At 42.4% G+C, this 22,354-nt stretch overlaps 1 protein-coding gene across 2 annotated transcripts in view; it reads right to left on the bottom strand.

The window, feature by feature from the left end:
* LOC144792903 (cytochrome P450 2J2-like) overlaps positions 1-22,354 on the bottom strand; it is a 116,857-nt gene that overhangs the window by 29,404 nt on the left and 65,099 nt on the right. For both annotated transcript variants that reach the window (XM_078668107.1, XM_078668106.1), the window contains one exon: positions 7,363-7,504. In XM_078668107.1, the coding sequence (XP_078524233.1) occupies positions 7,363-7,504 (142 nt within the window). The remainder of the gene's footprint in view (positions 1-7,362; positions 7,505-22,354) is intronic.

Here is a 22,354-nt window from a genome sequence, read left to right as displayed (position 1 = left end):
TTGGTTAAAATTTAAATTTTTTCTGGTAATTATTAGTTTAAAATAAAATGGTTTATTTTTTATTTAATTTAATGATGTTATTGTAGTCAATGTGTTTTTTCAATGTTATTGTCCTTTTGAGTATATTTAATATTTTAACAATATTTGGTTGTTCTTTCTTTTTTTGAACAATATTATGAAATTCTAGAAATGTTAACAGCAATATGTTTGTTATTGATATATGTGTATTTCTTGTTTGTGTATATAGTGACCAGCATTCAGCTAGGGAGCCGCATAGGCCTGCATTCCAATCTCTACCTACTTGACTTGTTCCCACTAAAGGAGACAAGCTCCATTATTTAGAGTTTGGAGGGCATCAGTGGTGTAAACCTCCATTGCCCTTGCAGACAACCTCCCCACCATATTTCGAGATCTCCACCAACCTGGCAGAGATCTCAATGTCTTCAGAGGAGGCACTGCATTGGTGGCTCTTTTGAAGGCATTTAAAGTTTGCTACGCTTCAGCCATGTTTTACCTGGCCTCTCAGCAAATATATTTTTTTAACAAATAAAATCTCAACGCAGGCGTTCGTTTTTATAAAACAAAAAGATGAAAAAGCCCTGCCATGCTTGTAGTTTTCTCCCACTTCTTGGAAGTTATATTATTCTTTTCTTTTCTGGACCTATAGGCTTTTTGTGACAGTCGTGATGGGGTAAAAAAGTACCCGCCTGCCTTATCTCATATACTTACACCCATGGCCCACGTCTGTCAGGCTGTCAATGCACGCTTTCCACTGATGGAAGTATGATGGCCTGTCCGATTCTGACTAGAGGGTCGGACCATCAGTTTGGCAGACATGGTACTCCACCAAGTTTGTGGCAGTGTTCGATGTCCACTAAACTCTAAAACAGACCCAGGTGACCTTTTCCACTTTCCACCTGCCTCTAGTATACAACTAGAGGCCATCAACATACAAGTTTGGAAGCCTGTCCAGACCGAGCTCCAGAATCTCAACCATGAATATCCCTAGTAAGGGATCCTAGCCCCCAGTGAGAAGAGCTGGCCTTCAGAGCACTGTGAATCTTCTTCTCTGGGAATTTTTCATTTTCTACTTCCTGTTCCCTAAATATTTTGCACCCGAAATCACCTGTGTTACAGGCGTCTTTAATATAAACATGGAGAGCATGTTTGGGCAGCATAGTTGATTTTCCTTATTTTAATTCCATTTAGGACCTTTAATGCTTTACTGGGATTGATTAGACAGCATTATTTTCCCCAAACTTCTCAAATGAGCACTTTTGTGCTATTATTTCAGTACTTTGTAAAACACAACAAACAATACATTAATGTTTCTTACTACACCCACCTGCCAACATTGGTCTCCTTAAGCCAATTGGACTAATGATCTAAAAAGTTTCAAAGCCAGATGAGATATAGTCCTATTTGGGGGGGGGGGCTAGCTAGGAAGGAGAGAACAAGACTACAGCAGTACTTTTGTCAACCCACTGTCCACCAATAAATGTGCCAAGTTGTTACCTATTTGTTCCACTCTAGACTAGCATCAATAGACCATGAGGCCAACGAGACCATGTTTGGCTATTTCAGTCATGTACTGGATTGTACAGACATATTGTTGTAGGAATGTACGGTAGTAGCACAGAAAAAAGGACTATGGACCAGATGTCCAACATTAAGAATACCGATTTCCAGATCATCTCTGGCTCGCATATATGAACCTTTTTAATTCCAAATAGCAATTCCTAATAGGTTGGAAATCAACATACCTCATGAATATTAATGAGGTAGGTCACAATTAGTGACCCATTCAGAATCATAGCCATCACAGGGATGGTGGCCTGCTTGGTTCAGCAGACTACCAAGTCTGTCATTGCTTTTAAATATAGCAATTTGTTTTCTTTTGAATTGCTGCCTGCTTTTCTTACCATACTGCAAATCAGACCATTTGGAAATGCAGATGTTTATGTTTATGTTTTTGGGATTTTTATTGCGCACAAATACCCTGGGGTGTCTCGGCGCATATCGGACTTCCTGGGACAGAAAGCAGCCAAATGGATCATTGATTAAATAACCAGGTTTTCAGAAGTTTACGGAAGATGATGAGAGTGGGACTGGTTTTGATGGACAAAGGGAGAGAATTCCACAGCCTGGGGGTTGCTACTAAGAAACGTCTGTCTCCCCAGCTAGTGGTTCTGGTACGAGGGACAGAGAGGAGGTAGGTGCAGGATGAGCGGAGTGATCTTTTAGGAGCGTAAATCCGAAAAGCATCCTTAAGGAACCTGGGTCCTGAGTCATGGATGGCCTTGTAGGCGATACAGAGTGCTTTAAACTTTATCCGACTCTTGACTCTTAGCCAATGCAGGTGACGTATGGCCGAAGAGGTGGGGCGGTGACTGGGGATGCCGAGCAGGATTCTGGCTGCAGCATTTTGCACTGATTGCAGTTTGGTTAAAACCTGTTCTTGCGCGCTGAGGAAGAGAGCGTTGCCATAATCCATCTTAGAAAAAACGAGGGTGGTGATCAATGTTTTTCCTGCAGCTGGAGGGAGATATGGCAACAGCTTCTTAATCTTCCTCAGCATATAGAAGGAGGATGCGACCACTGCATTCACATGGTGCTTGAACAACAGCTTGTCATCGAACATGACACCGAGGTTTCTGACCTTGGCAACCGGAGTGGGAGGTGAACCCATTTCACTGGGCCACCAGATGGAAGACCATTGTGGTGAAAGGTTGCCAAAGGTCAACACCTCGGTCTTGTCCGAATTTAATTTCAAGCAGTTGCTTGACATCCATGAGCTAATGGCCGACATCCCCTCCTGGAATCTTGCAGCAACGGCTGGTCCATCCTTATGTACCGCCAACACCAATTGGGTGTCATCCGCATAGGTGGTTAAGCACAGCCCGTGTGCTTTTATGACCCTCGCCAAATCCGCCACATATATATTAAATAATGTGGGGCTTAGCGAGGAGCCCTGGGGCACCCCGCACGGAAGGGTGAAGGTGGGCGAATAGAAAGTGCTCAGTTTCACCGCCTGCGTGCGGTTGGCCAGAAACGAAGCAATGAGGTCCCTGGCAAGATGGGTCACCCCCAAGGTTTTGACACGGTCGATCAAGATGGAGTGATCGACCGTGTCAAAGGCAGCGGACAGATCTAGGAGTACACGGACCGCTGCCCCACCCTGGTCCATTATAGTCCTAATCTCGTCAGAGGCCTTTATCAAAGCGGTTTCTGTGCTATGGCCCTTCCTAAACCCGAACTGGGTATCATCTAAAAGTTGATGACAATCGATGAACCCCGAAAGCTGTTTGTTCATGATTGCTTCAAATATTTTGGCCGGGAATGGGAGGCAGGCAATAGGTCTGTAATTAGCTGAGTCAGTGGGGTCAAGGGAAGTTTTTTTTAACAGGGGCTTGATGACTGCCTTTTTCCAAATTTCAGGATAAGTGCCTGTCTGGAAGATGGAATTACATAAGTCCGTGAGCGGGGAAGTAATAACCTCAGTGAGAGCGCTCAGTATGGAAGGGGGGCAAGGGTCTAACGGAGACCCACATTTAATAGAAGTGATGAGCTTGCTGATCTGGTCTGGCGAGACCATATGAAAGTTGGAAAAGGTAGGTGTAAGTGAAGGGGACAGAGAAAGAGGGTCAGGACAATCCGAGCATTTAGGGGAGGAGAAAGATGAATAGATATTCGTGACCTTGGTGGAGAAGGAAACGAGTATGCGGGCCAGGGCGGGCGGTATAAAAGAATTCCCTTAAAAACTTGATTGTGATTAAGTGTGATGGAAAAGGTACAGGCTTCACAATCCAGTCGATGAATAGGTTCGATCTTGGAGTGAAAAACCCCTTTATGGATAATGGCTAAGCCACCTCCTCTCCCCGTAGTTCTGTCCTGTCTTACCACACAAAAGCCCTCCGGTGTGGCTGAACAGAAATCCGGGGCGGAGGCAGCATCTCCCCAAGATTCAGTTACAAACAAGATGTCCAGCTCCTGACTTACAATGAATTCCCTAATTTCCAAGCTATGTTTTGGGAGGGAGCGGGCGTTGATAAGTGCCGAGCGAAAATAGCGCTTAGGTGTGGGGCTAATACTATAAGCAGAAGGCATAGGACATGGGAGAGTGTAGTTACAGCCTGGACATGGGGCAGGAGCGGACACAAGGCAGCTAGGAGGGGGCAAGTGTCAACACCGCGTGTTAATGATGGGTGTATTAAGTTCCCGCAACTGAAAAGAGGAATAGCGCAAGGGGGTACTGTGGATATCAATGAGCCCAGGGCCAGGGGGAGTGGCCCTGGTCCCGGTACAGGCACGGACGGGCACAGACGGGCTTGCCTCTGGCGCGCCTCCGGCACGCCCACTGCGCGGACGGGAAGAGGGGTTCATTTTATCGTGTGTGGGCCCCCAATCGGCCGAACACTAGAGCACTGTCCTCGTCCTCAACTAAGATGGCGCCCGCTGTTTGTGCCGAGAGGGATCGAGGGGGGAGGTCAGCAGAAGCCCCAAATCGGCTCCCTGAAGCCCCGGTAATTCCTGGAAATGAGCCCCCACAGGTAGGAAGATGCGGCGAGGAGGGGGGACAGAATGAACTATCAGATGTGCAAAATGCCAAAGTAATTAAAATATCGATTGTGTAAAATGCCAAAGTGATTAAAATAGTGCAACAAGTAATCAAATTGCTTTAATTAAAATCTTAGCCCTAAACTCCCGGCTTCCGCCTCAGGAGTCCTTGATCTAATGAGGAACGAGGGATCAGACGCTTTTTTATCGTGTGTGGGCCCCCAATCGGCCGAACACTAGAGCGTTGTCCTCGTCCTCACCTAAGATGGCGCCCGCCGTTTGTGCCGAGAGGGATCAAGGGCGGAGGTCAGCAGAAGCCCCAAATCGGCTCCCTGAGGCCCCGGTAATCCCTGGAAATGAGCCCCCACAGGTAGGGAGATGCGGCAAGGAGGGGGGACAGAATGAACTATCAGATGTGCAAAATGCCAAAGTAATTAAAATATCGATTGCGCAAAATGCCAAAGTGATTAAAATAGTGCAACAAGTAATCAAATTGCTTTAATTTAAAATCGTAGCCCTAAACTCTATGCTTCCGCCTCACCTTGATACATCTGGTGCTAAGAGCCTTCAGTTGCTGGTTACTAGTAAATGGTGGCATCTACACCATTGAACAAATTAAGCCTCCTGGTCTGATTTTCTGAAGTAGAAGAGTAGTCATTCATTCATTGAAGCAGTGGCGGATTACATTATAGTAGCACAATAAGTATTTACCTCATTGTCTTTGGGAGTAGCTTAAGATATTGTCAAAGTCCACTAAACTGTTCTGGTTGTAATTTCATATTTTCTAATGAATTATTCCCGACCTGTATGCCAAGTTTATACTATCTTCTTACATTTCCAAATTCTTTTTAACAAAATAATATCGGTGCAGAGCAATTTCTAGCAATAGTCGGGCCCCCAATACATGACTTCATCACCTTTACAACAACATGACAATAATCACAGTTTACACCATTTCACTGACACTGGGTAATGTCCAGCCACCTATGTGATGAATCACTATTTAGCAATCTTTTTAACATATTTATCATGACACAAACCACAGTATTTTGCAGTAATTGCATCTAATGACTTTTGTATATAATTGTTTTTAGCTTTTGAAAATAAAAGCATTTTTAAGGTCTTGTTTTTCACGTAATAAAGAAAAAATGCCTGTGTGCTCAAAATTATCTTCTGCTGGATTTCTGAAATCTGTGGAACCTTTTGTATGTCAAGCACAAATAAATCAGTTTGCTGTCTTCTGGGCATCTACCAGGAACAGCTAGATCACATACTCATGTTCCAACCAATCGCACAAAAAAAATCTTTTTAAAAGAAATACACTTGTATGGACTCTTTGTAGCTGTTCAATGCAAGCAATTTACCACATAGAAGACCAAAGAAAACTAAACCAAGCCAATCTAATGGTTACATTTGAAACAGGGAGCTAAGGCGGGTGTCAGCTGACCCAACCCTCTGTGGACTACATAGGTTTTGAAGTCCCAGAGGTCATGAGCACCTGCCTAAGTATCAACTTTGTAAATGCAAAGAAAGTGCTGTGCATATTTTATCTGGTCCTCCTATTTGTTTTGCAAATCCTATTTCCTTGTACAGGGCGAGGGTGTTACATCTCCAAAAGACAAGCCCTGCCATCGACCAGGTGGGGAATAGCTAAAATACTCCCTGTTCTTTAGAAATATGTGGGGTGTCTTAAAAGCACCCCCACTATTGCACATGGTGAGGGATATTAGTCATATCCAATTTCCACATGCCCTTGGGCAATAGGAGGGGCATATCTAATAGCTGCCCTGGTATAAAATGTGCATGATCCCTGTCATCTGGCAGGGTGGCGTTAGGGGCATCAGTTATCCTCCACAGTCCTTAGGCATGGCCTTGGATGTCTATATAACTCTCTGTTCTTTGGTAAGGTGAGTGAGTTTACTTTTTAAAACAGGATGCCACCTCGTCCTCCAGGGCTGCTCAGCAGTGCAGGAGTGGGTTTGTTTAATATGTTTTGTTTACTTGACAGGTAAGGGGGAGTGGGAATGAAAGTGTTTTTTTCTGTGATCATACTTCTACATGACATGCCAGGGAGAGAGAGATCTGCATGTGGTATGCCTGTATGTATCTAGATGTTCATATATTGCAGGTATCAAGCCGAGGATAATACATACATAGATACATAGACACATACAGGTAGTTGTTAAAGGGTTGCACTCTGAATATTGTGTTTATGTTTCTGAGCAAATAAAACATAGGGTGATGACATTATTAAGGGTGCAAAAATGGGGTTTTCCCTGAGTTGTGATCGTAAACTATAAAGGTGCAACTGGATTTAATTAGCATGTTCGAATGTCCCACATGCACCTCACAACCTTTAGCAGGAAACCAACCTGCCCTTTCACAGGGCCGGCACCGACCCATTCATATCACCTCCTCAGGCTGGGTAAAGCACATATTGTAAACCTGTCTATCAATACAATCACTGAAAAGCTCAATGGCCATTCTTACTTTTATTTTACTTTGTCTGGGAATTTATATATGTAATATTCATTAATAAGATGTCCTATGATGTCACTTGTATCACAGGCTTCTGCCATTGATCCTGGGGAAGCTGTAGTTAAGCTTGTGTTAGTTTGGAAAAACACAACTCAAACTAGTCATGGACAAACCTTTGGTTGTTTCCTATCAATAGCCTGGTAAATCAGTGGACCACCCATATTGACTTAAAGAAAGGTAGCAAACCCACACAATGGTTCAAGGAGAAGGAGCATTAATTTTTTTTATCTTAACCTACTAACTGTTCTAAACCCTGATAAGTCATACCTGCAGAGAACGGTAAGAAGGCATCCTTTTGAAAAAAGTTTCCTTCCTTATCCAGGAAATGGCCAGGATTGAACTGCCCGGGTGTCTCCCAGTGGTCAGGATCATACAGAGAGGAGGCAAGATTAGCTATGATGAGAGAACCCTGTGAGAAAAGAAAAAAGTGTTTTAGTTAGAGTAATTGCCAGATTGCAGAAACATGCAATACATTCTTACTTCCCACCCCATTTTAGAAACCATCCAGTACCCCATACAATTTCTTAATATATGGCGAAGGATCCATTTGTAAACTGAAATCAGTACCAAACAACAATGGTAAGAAAATAAATATCCACTGCCATCTGAAATTGCAGTGTGCCTTGCTCTATTATAGGATATTGTTACTACCCCCTGTTTGATGTTCTTATGCCGCATGTACCCATATACCTTTTCAACAATCTGAGACAACATAGCACTACTACATTGTCGCTATATTCTGCAGTGCCAACACATTGTCCTAACAGACTTGGAGGTAAACACAGAGCTGCAACAATTTTGTGTTTAAGTTGCTCAGCCGCACTTTCTTGTTTCTCATCCAGCACGAATACCATTCCTTTTCTGAACAATTCTTTGATAAACCTTTGTACAGATGTGTCCATGCTAATCAGTTGCCTGTGGTGTGAATGAGGAGGTCAGTCCATTACTCCTTGCAGCTCAATAAGAGTGCCTGAATAAAGTTTCTGACCAAACTTTTTTGGGAGCATTTCATTGCTTTATTGAAGGCAGTCCAATCAAATGTTCCTATATAGCAATTGCTTTAAGTGCTCTATTTTCAAGAATGTGGAATTGCTTCACATAAAATTGCCTTGTCCTGATGATGACTCTTAAATGATCATGGGTCGAAACGTTGTAAAACACTATGCCAATTGGAACAAAACTTTAATGAACTGTTTGTGTATCTGAGTTTTAAGGCCCAAATATTTGTACAAACTATGGAATTCACATTTGTTCCATTGCCTATTGCATCATGGAGTGTTTTGCAGTGCTTTTCTATCACTCACTTTGTGATCACCTGGGCACTTAACTATTTTATATGAAGCCGAAAATATATACTCTTACCTGAGTCTACAGGTGGTTTCACTTTTTCTTTTTCATTATTGATTTTCTTTATTGATGAATGATAGCTGATTTACTTCATGTCTAATTGATTGTTCCACTTGGAAGCCGTATTATCGATGTCTTGGCCTTCTCTGGCAACATGTATTGCAAAAATATTTGCATTGAAAGCAAAAATCATTTACAAATTACAGAGATGTCATCAGTGATGCCACTGACCATGTCATGAGTGATGTAATATACAAGGTTCTAAGCAGAGCATTGCGGGGACGTGAGTTATAGTTAGCTCGCCAACTATAATATATAAATACTGAATTTTGGGGGTTTTGTATGAGCGACACCTGAGCCCAACTATAATGTCTCTGTAACCTTTGGTTTTTTTCAGTAAACTTCTACAATTGTTTTTATTTGATTTCCTAACTATAAAGATCCTGGAACCTGTGTTTTTTCCAATGAATATCTATGTTTTTTTAACTAGTAGTTGCATTTACAGAGTGCTGGGGAAAGGAGGCTGGGCTTCCAACCATCACTCAGAGGTCCCACTGTGTAGGACTTACAGGATGCACCAGCGGGCTTTTTGGCCCCCAAGGTCTCTCAGGAGTAAAGTGTACTTCATCCCACAACCAGTAATGCACCACAAGCAGCATTTACAGAGAGGTGGAGAAAGGCCAAAGACCTCTTAGCAATCCCATTGTGTGGAACTTACTGGAGGTAACAGGAGTGGTAGTTGGGGGGGGGCGTGGCTTGGCGCCGTGGGTGATGGCGGCGCCTGAGTGAAGCTCCGCCGCGGCACCGGGAGACTCACTTCTCAACACCCTCAGTTCCTGTGTTGGAAGTCCGGTCCTGCCGTCAGAACACCTCCGCTATGCTCCGGGACTCCTGAGACGTTCCCGTTTGGGCGGAAGACGGAGTTAATCGATGTTCTGCTTCTGAGGGCGCTCCGGTGCTCGCGGCCGCCATCTTGTGGGTCCCGACACGGAGCGTCCTTCTCCTAAAGTCGAGTGCGTTTTCATTTCATTTCTTTGCCTGCAAGTTACTGAACTCCTGGAATTACCTCTGCAAACACCACGAGGTCGAAGCTTGCTACACTGCTACAGAGGCGATGCGAATTTATGACTGACCATTCTTTTTTAACAGCGCGACCGCCATTTTGTGCGCCTCGGAGTACTTTTGGCTGTATGTTGATATGCTGACTCCGCTCTCCTTGCGCCTTATGGTTTTTCTTGGCACAATGTAATATCTTTTGGACACTTTTTGGAAGGTTCTCATTACTCCACACCACCGTTTTTTTGAAGAGTGGAGGCGGTAGATTACTTGCTGCCCCTACCAGTAGAGAATTTTCCATGAGAAATACTTCAACGTTGTAGAGGCTTCCTTCCTGGCTATTTTTCATTTCACTGGCATTTGTGTCACAACTTATTGCAGGCTTCGCTTTTTGGAGTTCCTCCCTGCCTCAGCTGATTGCACTTCTTCTATGACACAATTGGTTATCAACTATACCCTAAAAATGTGCATTCTCCTTATTGACAGCACTGACTTGGCTGACTTATCCTCTTAAAGTTTATATTGGATGTTCATGCTTAAACTCCTCCCTCATATTACTCATGCTTGACGCCTCATAACTGGACTGATTTACAAGCAGCTATAATTGCTATACAAAGTGTCTTTTTCTTTCTGCTGTCCAGTGCTATTACATTGCATTTCCTGTGCGTTTCCCAGCTTCTTTGTATGGGACGACAAAAACATATGTCTCGCTTCTCCTCCAAACCGACTACAAGGGTGGCTTTTGTTAAGAACTCTAAAGTTTTTTCAGCTCTCTCCCAATTAGAGAATTCCCTTGCTTCATCGGGTTCGGAGGCAGCCATGGACTCGTCCTCTCAGCCATCCTCAGGGAAAACAACTGTTAAACGACTAAAGAAACATCCCCCCTCACCGCCCAAGTCATCGTCCCCAGTATCTATGGAGCTCTTATTGGAGGAAATCCGATCATTTCGTCCTTTTCTCGAGGAAATTGGGTCGCTGCGCCCTTTCATGGAAGAGACTAATGCCAAACTTCAGGTTCTAACAGACAATTGGTCCCAAATTGAAACAAGGGTTTCTTCGGTGGAGCAATCTGTCGCATCCTTTCAAGAATCTCAAACCACAGTCACACATTTGTCTTCGCAGATGGGCGCTCTTCAGAAGCAAGTGGAGGAGTTAGAAAATAGAGGCAGGCGTAATAATCTTCGCATTTACGGCCTGGTGGAAGGTCTTGAAGGGTCTGATCCGCCTGCCTTCTTTAAATCCTTCCTTCCTAAATTGCTCCACTTGCCAGAGGATACATCCCTCAACATCCAACGCGCACATCGTCTAGGCCGCTTACCTACGTCACTCTCCATGTCACAAAGGCCAAGAGGTGTAATTCTTTATTTCTTGGAGTACACTGATCTCTTGAAAGTTCTAGCAGCTGCCAAGGCTCTTCCTAAATTGACATGGTCTGATTCTCCGCTATTCTTCGCTCAGGACTATGCTAAAGCAACTGCCAACCGCAGAAAAGCCTTCCTAAGCATGAGAGAGGTCCTTCGCTCTATGGGTGCTCGATATGGCTTGTACCATCCTTGTTTGTTCAAAGTCACTTATAACAACACAACTACCACCTATAAAGACCCAGTGAGATTGCAAAGCTTCATTAATGCGCACCATACTTCTGCCATGGATGCCTCTGGTCCTTCGTCCTCTTCCCCAGGCTGACTTTTAACACCTTTATGATGCTCTTTCTTCTCGCTTGTTTGAATGTTCCATTGTTCGCATTGCAATGTTGCTGTTTGCTTCATGCCTCTGGCTGACAGCTGTTTCCATTAGCCAGCTTCGATGCTAGTCTTACGTTTTGTCGTAATGGTTACTCCCTTTTTGAAATTTCTTGCCTGTTTTGACTGTTTTATTCTTGTGATGTTCTCCTACAAGATGTCTTTCATGGTCCTTGTATAGATTATTGTTTTATGTAATACCTTCTTCTTTTCCCCCACCTCTGTTTCCACAGGAACCCTTCGTTGTCTGATGACGTCTTCCCGGTTCCCTGCCCGGCTGACCTCAGTTGTGTTGCCTTGCCTACCTGGCCCCTTCCTCCCCTCAACTCCTTCTCGTATTTCTCTTTTGTAGGTATGTTTTCCCCATGTTTTTCGTACCTTCTCTGTTTTTTGATCTTGTCCCCTTCCCCTTCCTCTATCAATCATTTTCCATTCGTGCATAATGATGATGATTTTCTTTTTTCAGGTTGTATTTCCTCTCTCCTCAGCTTCGAACATTTCTACTCTTTACTCTTCCATCCATTTTTCTACATTGCTTTTCTTCTTTCTACTTTCTACTCTTTAATCTTGGGTCTTTTTCTTACTCATGCATTTATTCTACTTGCATATTGCTTCCTTCTTGCTCAATTCACTCTTCTTCCTCTTCTTACTCTTCTGATTATTTCCTTCTTTTTCTCTGATTTCTTCTTTTTTATTTCTTATATTTTGGATTTCTTCATGTACCAAGTTATTGCTTTATTGCGTAAACTATGTCTTTGAATATAGTTTCCTGGAATGTTAAGGGTATTAACTCCCCAGTTAAACGACAGCGCATTTTATCTCACCTAGCCAAACTAAATATTGACATTGCATTTCTTCAAGAAACTCACCTTACAGATATAGAATCTGAGAAACTTAAAAGAGGTTGGGTAGGTGAAGTCTTTTACTCACAGGGTGATGGTAAACGTAATGGTGTTGCCATTTTATGTCGCAGGTCGCTCCCTCTCACACTCATCTCTCAAGCCTCAGATACTAAAGGCAGATGGAATCATGTCAAACTATCGCTTAGAGGTGTTCCAATCTCCCTCCTTAATGTTTATGGTCCCACAAACGGTGAACCCCTTTATTGGGCTGAATTTTCTCCCCGCATCACCCAATTCATGGATGATAATTTTATCCTTGCGGGAGACTGTAATCACCCTCTTGATCCTTTTCTGGACAGGAAATCTGATGCCACATATATTCCCACAAAACCACACAAACTCTTCACTCAAGCCATTTTGCAACATAAGCTTGTTGACTCATGGCGTTTATGTAACCTGACTTTGCAAGAGTTTACTTTTTATTCACCCCATCATCATTCCCAATCACGTCTTGATTATATTTTTGTTTCCCATGCACTCACTCAAACGCTCCAGGCGGCAGAAATTGGTCCGATTTTGCTTTCTGACCATGCCCCTGTTGTGGTCAGTCTTGAGGTTTTACCCAAAATTGATGGTCCTAAAATGTGGCGTTTTAATAATGCCCTCCTTCTGGACCCCAAGTTTTCCACCTCCTTTTGTACCTTTTTTGATGAATTTTTTCTTTTCAATGATATCCCACCCATTTCAAGACATACTCTCTGGGACGCTTTTAAAGCAGCTGCACGCGACTTCATTATCAGTTTTGTTGCTAACAAACGAAAAGCTGCTCGCCATTTCACCAAGAACCTCCTCCATGACATTAAAAGATTGGAACACGCCTATTTTACCTCACATTCCTCGGATAGTCTGACATCTCTGGTCGCTGCCAAAATCAAATTTAATGAAAAGTCTACTGAAGATGCTTCTTTATATTTGCTTAAATCCAGTGCTAAATTTTATGGTGGTAGGAACAAAGCTGGAAAGATTCTTGCTAATTACTTGAAGGTCAAGCATAATAAAGTAAACATTGAATCGATTTATGATGATGCTGCACACTTACAACACAAGGATGCTGACATTCTTGCTACTTTCTCCCATTTCTATGAGACCCTATACACCTCAGACACCTCCTCTTCTCCTCAATCTCTTGCTCACTTTTTCTCTACCATTCAAACCCCTCCTTCTTTCCCTCTTGACATTTCTTCCTTAGAATCTGATGTTTCACAAAAAGAATTGCTTGTTGCCCTTCAACGTTTAAAACTCAACAAGGCTCCTGGCCCTGATGGTTTTACTGTTGAGTTTTACCTTCACTTTTCAAAATTACTCATTCCAAAACTCCATTCCCTTCTCCACTCTTTTGCTGAATTTGGCTCTTCATCTGGTACTTTCTCGGATGCACACATTTGTTTAATTCCTAAACCCGGGAAAGATGCCCAGTATTGTAAAAACTACAGACCTATTTCCCTAGTTAATATAGACTACCACATTTTTGCTAAATCACTGGCGATTAGATTAGATCACTTGCTTCCTGACCTTTTAGGAGATGAACAATCAGGCTTTGTTAAGGGGCGTTACATTACTGACAACACAAGACTCTTATTTAACATCTTAACAAAATCCTCACGTCTCCACTACCCCCTCGCAGCAATAGCCTTAGACGCTGAGAAAGCGTTTGATAGGGTAGAATGGCCTTGCCTCTTTCATACTCTTAATTGGTTTGGGTTTGGCCCTAAATTTGTCTCCTTAATTTCGTTATTATATTCCCGTCCACGAGCTGCAGTTTTTGCTAATGGCCAAATTTCTCCTTATTTTGATCTTGGTAGAGGTGTTCGTCAAGGATGCCCTCTTTCACCTTTTTTATTTACTTGGCCCTAGAACCCTTTCTGTCCAAACTACGTCAAAATCCTGATATTCACGGATTTCAGACTAAGGATCTTTCCATTAAGCTTGCTGCGTATGCAGATGACATTTTACTTTTCATCTCGAACCCCACTGTTTCTATTCCCGCTTTTTTAGCAGAGGTACAGCATTATTCCTCAATTTCTGGCTATAAATTAAACCATGATAAATGTGAAATTCTGCCTCTGACAAAGTTCACTTTTAAGACTGACTTCAGCGCCTCCAATTTCACCTGGAGCTCTTCTCATATTAAGTATTTGGGATTGAATATTACCCCCTCCATCCCTGATACTGTTTCCCTATGCCTAACCAAGTGTATTCAGAAACTATCTGACCTTACGGCTAAGTGGCACCCTCTTTACCTGTCCTGGTGGGGTCGCTTAGATACTATCAAAATGATGCTATCCCCTGTTGTTCTCTATAGTCTCTCCAATATTCCCATCGCCATTCCAGCTAAGTTCATAAAAAAAATAAATTCAGTTTTGTCTTCCTTTTTATGGCATAAGAATAAACCCAGAATGTCTCTTGCTAGACTCACTCGTCCTGCCTCTGAAGGTGGTGTTAATTTTCCGAATTTCCTGGCCTATCATAGAGCTTTTTTGTTGCGTCAATCCTCCTTTTGGTTACAAGATCCTGATTCTTCTTGCCCACTGTGGGCTAAGGTGGAGCGCCTTTTTCTATCACCTTTCTCTTTTGCTGAATGTATCTCCTTTTCACGCAAGCCCTCCTCCATTTTTACTCCTATACATAAATTTACTCTCAAACTTCTCTTATCCTCCCATCCTCCTCCTCCTGTTTGTGTTACTGATTTCCTTTCCTCCGCCATTTGGCATAATAAATACCTTTTAATCCGAGGTAAACCTATTTTTTGGAAATCTTGGAGAGCCAAGGGTTTACTTTGGATCTCACAATTGTTCTCACAATCCACTTTCTTGCCTTTTCATGTCCTTCGCTCCACTTTTGACTTACCCCTCTCTTCTGCTTCCCAATATCTCCTCCAAAAGCTTCTGTCCTATACAAACGCTTTCACACACACACTCTTCCCAGACTCAAAAGCACAGTGGAGGAGCACTGGGAGAGTGATCTTTCCTTGTCTTGGCCAACTTCTTTTTGGGATAAGATTTGGACGAAGATCCGTAAAACCTCCAGAGCTGCCTCTCTGACGCAATCTATATTCTTTATTTACAATCGTTTATTGCATACTCCTTCCACCCTTCACAAACGTTTCCCTACTACACCAGACACATGTTGGTCATGCTCTTCCCCTAATGCTACTTTGTTTCACATGTTGTTTCTTTGCAAAGAGGTACATGCCTTCTGGTTACAAGTTTGGGCTCAAATTAATGTTATCTTCTCCACCAGCATTCCATTTTCGCATGCACGAATCTTTCTGGGAAGCCTCTCCCCTTGTTGGGATCAGATTGACCTTAATGTTCGTATTGTTGACTTATTATTAGCCGTTGCTTTTCAACAAATTACTGTCAAGTGGAAGTCTACGTCCAATATCACTTTCAAAGCTTGGTGGTATAATGTTTTTCACAACCACAGACTTGATAATGCTTTTGTTTTTCCTGCACAGTTGGCAGCTAAACGTGCTGAGTTATGGCTTCCTATTACGTTGTATTTGGATAATTGTAAAACCCGCTCCTTTCGTCCACGACCTGCTCAGCAGGAGGTTTCTAAACCCCCTTGATACCCTTTCCATTTCCTCATGTTCGGCTAAACTGTTCTACTGCATAACTCTAATTGCATTTGTTTCTATTACTTATATATTATAATATTTACTTTTTACCTATTGATACCCATGATTAATCCATTATGTTTCGAATTGTTAATTCTATACTACATTGTTTTCCTTCCTTCTTCTCATTTAATCATCATCTGTTTCCCTTTTCCTTCTTCTCCCCTTATTGTTTTTCCTCACAATATTATGTTCATATTTTGTATTATTACCTTGTATTCCCTTTAATAAACTTATTTTGAACTAAAAAAAAAAAAAGGAGTGGTAGTTGGACCCCAAGGATGTCCTTCGGGGCAAACTACCCCTCCTGTTACCTCCAGTAATTGCCACACAGCAGGAATGCTGAGAGGCAGTCGGGGGCTGCGCCCCTTTCCCCACCACTCTGCAAATGCCTCCTGGTGCACTATTAGTAGTGAGATGAAGTCCCCTTGGTTCCAAAGGGTCCTTGGGGGCCAACCACTCCTCCTGTCACCTCTGGTAAGACCCACACAGCTGGATTGCTAAGAGGTTGTCAGAGGCCACACCCACTTTCTCTACCACTCTGCAAACGCGCCAACTGGCGTACTACTGGTTGGAGAAAGTAGTCCACTTTAGTCCTGAGGCTCTAAGGAGTAAAGTGGAATTCATTCCTCAACCAGAAGTGTGCCAGGAGGCGCGTTTGTGGAGTGGTAGAGAAAGGGGGTGTGGTCTCCAAGTCCTCCCAGTCGTCCTGCTGTCTGGAACTTACTAGAGGTAACAGAAAGGGTTCCTGGACCCCAAGGACCCTCAGCATCTAAGGGGACTTCATCCCCAACCACCACTGTGCCGAGTTGGCGCATTTGCAGAGTGGCTTCTGGTGACTTTTTTTCTATTTTTTATTTTAATTTTAAGGGAAGGGGGCTGCATGACCCCCCTTACCTGGCCTATTTTTGGCCCCAGGGAATCAATCCCCAGGGGCCAGCCCTTTTTTCATTAGGTGAGGTGGCAGCGTGGCCACCCTCCCCATGCTGATTTCGGACCCAGAGACCCCATCACCTGAGGCTCAGCCTTTTCTTATTTATATATATTTTTATTTTGAAGGAGGGTGGCCGAGCAGCTGCCCTCCCAAACCATTTTTTTTATCTTAATATTTATAGAAAAAAGAGGGAGGGGGTGCATGACACCCGTCCTTGTCTGATTTTGGTCCCAGGGACGCCATCTCCTGGGGCATGGCCTTTAGTTTTTTTTTGTTGTTTTCTTTTTCCTAAAGGGCATCCTAGACCAATTTCTGCCCCAGGGACCCCATTGCTTGGGATTGCCCATTATCTTTTTTAATCCCGGCCCGCCCTTTTACAAAAGACGGAGGGAGCTGTGCAGCCCCCCTCCCTGGGTATCCCCCGTGGCCTGCCCATTTAAAGTGGGTACCTCCAGGGCACCCACTCACCAATGGGACCGAGGGGAGCCTGAAGGTGCCCGTGGTGCCTGCCGGTTACCTGCCTGCTGCAGGAGCTGGCATTGCTTTGGGATCCAGGGAGCTGCTGACATGAATCTCCCTGGGTCCCAAATCAAAGTCTGTTTCCCTGCTTGCTTCCCAGCAAGCAGGGAAACAGACATTCTCTGCTTTCAACAAGCAAGAGCATTTTCTGCTCTCGGTTGTTGAAAGCAGACCAGTTGTTTGCTATGGCATGTTGGGAACGGTCCTCCCGAATTTACTGAAGCCAGCCCTGGGGGCGGCGGTCACCAGGCCCATCTAGGGCTCCTGTAGGGGGTCACACGGCCCCCATCCTCTGTTCCAATTTGACCCGGGAAGGTGGTGGTCCCCGGGGGTCTGCAACAGCCCCCCTTCATTATTGTATATGTGCTCCATGGAGGTGGCAGTTCCTGGGACTGCATAGGGGGGGCGGGAGCCCCCGTGCATTCTGATTTATTTTAGCCCCGGGGTGGTGGCAGTCCCCGGGCTGCAGGGGAGGCATAGGGCCTCCCTGCATTGTTTATGTTTTATTATTTAATGTATGTGTCCCGGGGAGGTGGTGGCCACCTGGGCAGCATGGGGGGGCGAGTAGACCCCCCTGCATTTTTATACAAACAGTATCCTGGGGAGGTGGCAGTCCCTGGGGTAGAAGGGGAGCTACAAGGCTCCTCTCATATTCTTAATGCCCCAGGGAGGTGGTGATACCCGAGGCTGCGAGTGAGGCCTATTGCCTCCCCTGCATTGAATTAAAAAGATTCTCAGTGTTGTGCCCCGGGGAAGTGGCGGTCCCCAGGGCAGCGGGGTGACGAGTGACCCCCACATTTATTGTATTCAGTGCCCTGGGGAGGTGGCAGCCCCCGGGGCTTAATAAAAGTCTAGGAGGGGGGCCCCATGAGCCCCCTTCTTCATTAACTTTATGCCCTGGGACCTGGCCCACCCAGTGGTTATTGCACCCATAAAAAAGGTTTTATCACGGTATGGTTCCTCAGAGAACCCCCCACCAAATCTGGGGGTCAGGGTATTCCTACCCTACCCCTTTTCTTTTTTTAAACTTTTTTTTCTGGGACTCAGCTTCAAGCTGAGTCCCAAGTTGACTGGCAACACTTCCTAGTTGAAATGTTGACAGCCAATCAAATTTTAATTGGATTTGTGAGTTCATTGCAGGGACTCGCATCCCCAGATATCTATATTTGTTAAAGATAGAAATTTCAAAAACTACTGAACGGATTAGCACCAACTCACAAAAAGCACGCTTTCTGGGCCAACCTCTAGCTTTCTGCCAAATTTGGTGCAGTTCCGGTCAGCAGTTCAGGTTATAGTCGTGTAAAAAAAAAAAAATCCCACAGACTTAACATGGGAAAAAAGCGTTTTGGGACCCGACTTTTTTCTCAGCCCTCGCTTGATGGATCACCCCAAAACTTTCAACACAGCAGCTGAACCAAAAAGGGAAAGTTATGTGGAAAGTTCATGGAGATTCGTTCAAGCGGCTCCAAAGTTATTGCAAAACAAAAAACGCTTTTCCTATTGAAACTTTGGGCCAGCTGTTACTATCTACTTCAGACCACCAGTAGGTAATATATATGTTTATATTTTCATAGAGAAGGGGCTTTTGGTTTGCTAATAACAATGCCCATGTTTGCAAAGTCTTCACAAAACTTCAAAAAAAGTTCATCCACCTCAGAGAGCGAGAAAAAAGGGAGGTCCTAAATCACAAAATCCTCATGCATTTTCCATAGATTTGTTTAAGACGGGCTACAGCAAAAAGTGCTAAATGGAATTAAACCATATTTGACAGGAAGCAAGATCTTGGTCCGCAGATTGTGTTTTTTGTGATTTGGTATACATCTGTTCAGTAGTTTTAGAGAAATTAAGGTTAAAAAATAATTGTATATTTCGAAAGTTGGTGTAAAGATATGCTCTGATTTGCTATTTTAAAGGGGACTAGTCAATCCTGATTGGTTGATTTCAACCTGATCAATATGTTTTGGCAGCTGTGACAAAGCTGATGGGCTTGGTACCTGTGCCCTGTAAATGAATTACAAAAATGTGTAAGGGAGCAGAATGAGCACACACACACCCAGACCCCAAATGGCATGAAAAATGTGTGTATTCTCAGGTTCTTTATAATCATCCATATGATAACAATGGGTGTGCTTATTGATTTTCTTGTTGCAAATCCTACAATATGATAAATCGAATGGTTTGTAACACGAAACATTGTTTTTCAAATTTATTAAACCGTGAGTAGAAAATATTTTACCGAACTTCTAAATGGATTCAGCAAATCATACAAATTAGCTGTTTCGTCTCTTCCAAATAGCAATTCCTTATGGTATTTTATAATGTTTTACGACTGAAATGTGGTTGCAAAAGATTAATATTTTGCTAACGCCTCAAAGGAGGGAATAACCCTTTTGTAAATTGAAAGGGTTTTCCTAAAGAAGCCTTTGTCTTTGTGAATTGTCCCAAAAATATTTTTAGAAAATAGGCAATGCTCTATGGGACCACTGCTGACTCTTAAAACATTAATTTGCAAACACATTTAATTATTTGTTAAGGAAAACAAGCTGTGTTGAAAAAAGCATTGCTTTTTTTCAAAGAAATCACTGACATGATGGTATGCTGACCACAGTAGGCTACCATCCCTGTGATAGCAGCAAATTGTAGAGGGTCACATTTTATGACCTAACTCATTATTAGTTATGAGGTTGGTCAAATTGAAACCAACTGAAACTCAGTATTTTGTAAACCAACTGAATAATACATAGGTCAGTTTACAAAATACCATAGAAACAAAAATAAGTTGGTGCACAAATTGAGACCACTCATTGTGAATCCTGTTTATGTACATCTGGCTCAACATGCAATAGCCATTTTAATGACTTTTTCTAGAAGGTCTCGATTATTCTTTCATGAAGACAAAAATGATGATTACAAGATCTAGACTTAAATTGAGACTTGAATTTAGTAATAAATTTACCTTACGAAATCCTAACTAACAAGAAGGTCCAATACTTAATAAAGGATTATCTTTCACACCACTCCAGCATGTCAGATCCTTTCATTCACAATCTATCTTTTACATTTACCTTTAATTTAAAACTTTTTAGGAGTAACACCACCTACAATCTCAATAATGGAAAAAATAAAGCTGAAAATTAATTAATCATAGGGAATGTAAAACACGAATGACACAAGAAACTTGTTGGGAGCACATCTAGAAGATATTGCACAATCTTTAGGCACTGAATATATTCACTACACAGACAAGGGTTTAAATTGAAATCATGTATCCCCAAACTTCCAAATACATGTTCAGTTAATTCATTTCATAAATATTTTTTACAGGAATTAGAAGACCTGTAATTTGATAATTCTAGACTGAATACAAGTGATACATATTTGGAAGACATTTATTGTTTGAAAGACAACTTATCTGTCATAGTAGGGAGAGGAGATATGAGGGAATTTTGAGCTATTGAACTTTTCAGATTATTATAGAAATCATTGAGTTCAATTGGGTGATGAAATTGCTATGTCATTGTTAGACTGGCGCTTTAAACAATGTTAAAACTAAATTGCATTCACACTTTAATGAAGTAGTGCAATTAAGTCTTACCCAGGGATGATGAATGTGGATATGTGACGATCAATGATCCTACTATACCAGTGATTTATTTTATTCTGAAGGTTCACAAGAGAATGGTGTGCCCTACCTTTAGACTTGTAGTTTCAGGCATAGGGCTCTCAATGGAAAGGTCTTAGAATATATAAATAATATATATCACCAACTTTATTATGCTCCTACTTAAAAGACGCAAAAGGTTTATTGAGTAGGATTTAAAACATTCCATGGGGCAATGAGGTCCGGAGCTCGTACAGAGGCTTAGCATAACAAAAATATTTAGAAGAGAGTACCATTCATTTATTAACATGAGCAGCAAATTAATTTTGACATACCAAAATGCTTTTAGAAGTGGCATAACTTGTTTTGCATGAAAACAACTCTTTAGGGTGATGCAAGGCAAACAATGGGCTAAAGGTCTTCTCCGTGTGGTGCCAATCCATTTATGGAATTGTATGATGAGCAGTAGGCCTAAATGAGGAGGTGATGACTTCTGGTTACAAAAGTAAATTGAAGTGAACCAGTCAGCGACAAGCAAAGAAGTAAGGTAGCAATAGGGAATTGAGGCTGCATGAAAAAGAGACATTCTGACATAATTATGTTGGCTCTTTTCTCAATTGACAAGCTTATTACAGAAGGTGAAAACATTCAATTCTGCTCATAATCAGTTTTGAGAATATTGACCCCGTTTATTGAGAGCTATGACTAGGTTTAGCAAAATATGCACAACTTGGGTTGTAAGATGGAATAGCACCATTGCAATCTCAGCATTCTGCTGTACTCCAGAGTTAGGATGAGAATCCTAAAGAAGTTCAAAATATATTTCACAGATATAACCAGTATTAATATTAAATCAATGATTTACCGAAAATAGAATTGAGCTGTAGCCCAGCCTCAAAGGAAACATCTGCTGTGCCTTATAAGGAATGTATCAGAGACCATTGAGAGGAAAGTATATACTTTTTATTTCTCAAGTAACTGTAATTCGAATAGTTGAGTCGTTCTACCATCAGTAATTATATATGTTAGCTAATCATGCAGTATGGTTTAGACAAGGAAATGTATATGGGTATTTCAATGTCCTTTGATTTGCACGACTGTGCTGTTTCTTCTTTTTTTTCTTGGGTCACTGTGCGTATTGTACAGATTATCCTCTGTCCATCATCATCCTCCTTCACATAACCTTTTACTCCACTCAGTATTAGCCATGGTTCTTTCTTCACACTTTGGTGAAATACTCATTTTTTCTACTGCATCAATAACTCTAATACCATGCCAGATTACATTTTTAACTGGAAAATAAACGTCATTGCCTCAGCAAAAACATTCTTTTGCCCTTCCTCCAGCACAATCTACTTCACAGTCTTCTTCACATTCTGATGATGCTTGGTGATAGAGACTACAGTGTCTGTTTCATCCCCCATGCCACAATATTGGTATGCCTGCATCTTGCCAGAATGTGGAAAAGTAAATTTTGCCATGTTATATGTGCCTACGTGTTCCCCATATTATGCTATATGTGCATGATCGATATGCATG

This window comes from Lissotriton helveticus, chromosome 11 (genome assembly GCF_964261635.1).
Source record: "Lissotriton helveticus chromosome 11, aLisHel1.1, whole genome shotgun sequence".
Taxonomy (NCBI): domain Eukaryota; kingdom Metazoa; phylum Chordata; class Amphibia; order Caudata; family Salamandridae; genus Lissotriton; species Lissotriton helveticus.
Note: the sequence above shows the minus strand (reverse complement) of the source record. Positions and strands in the feature narration are given on the sequence as shown.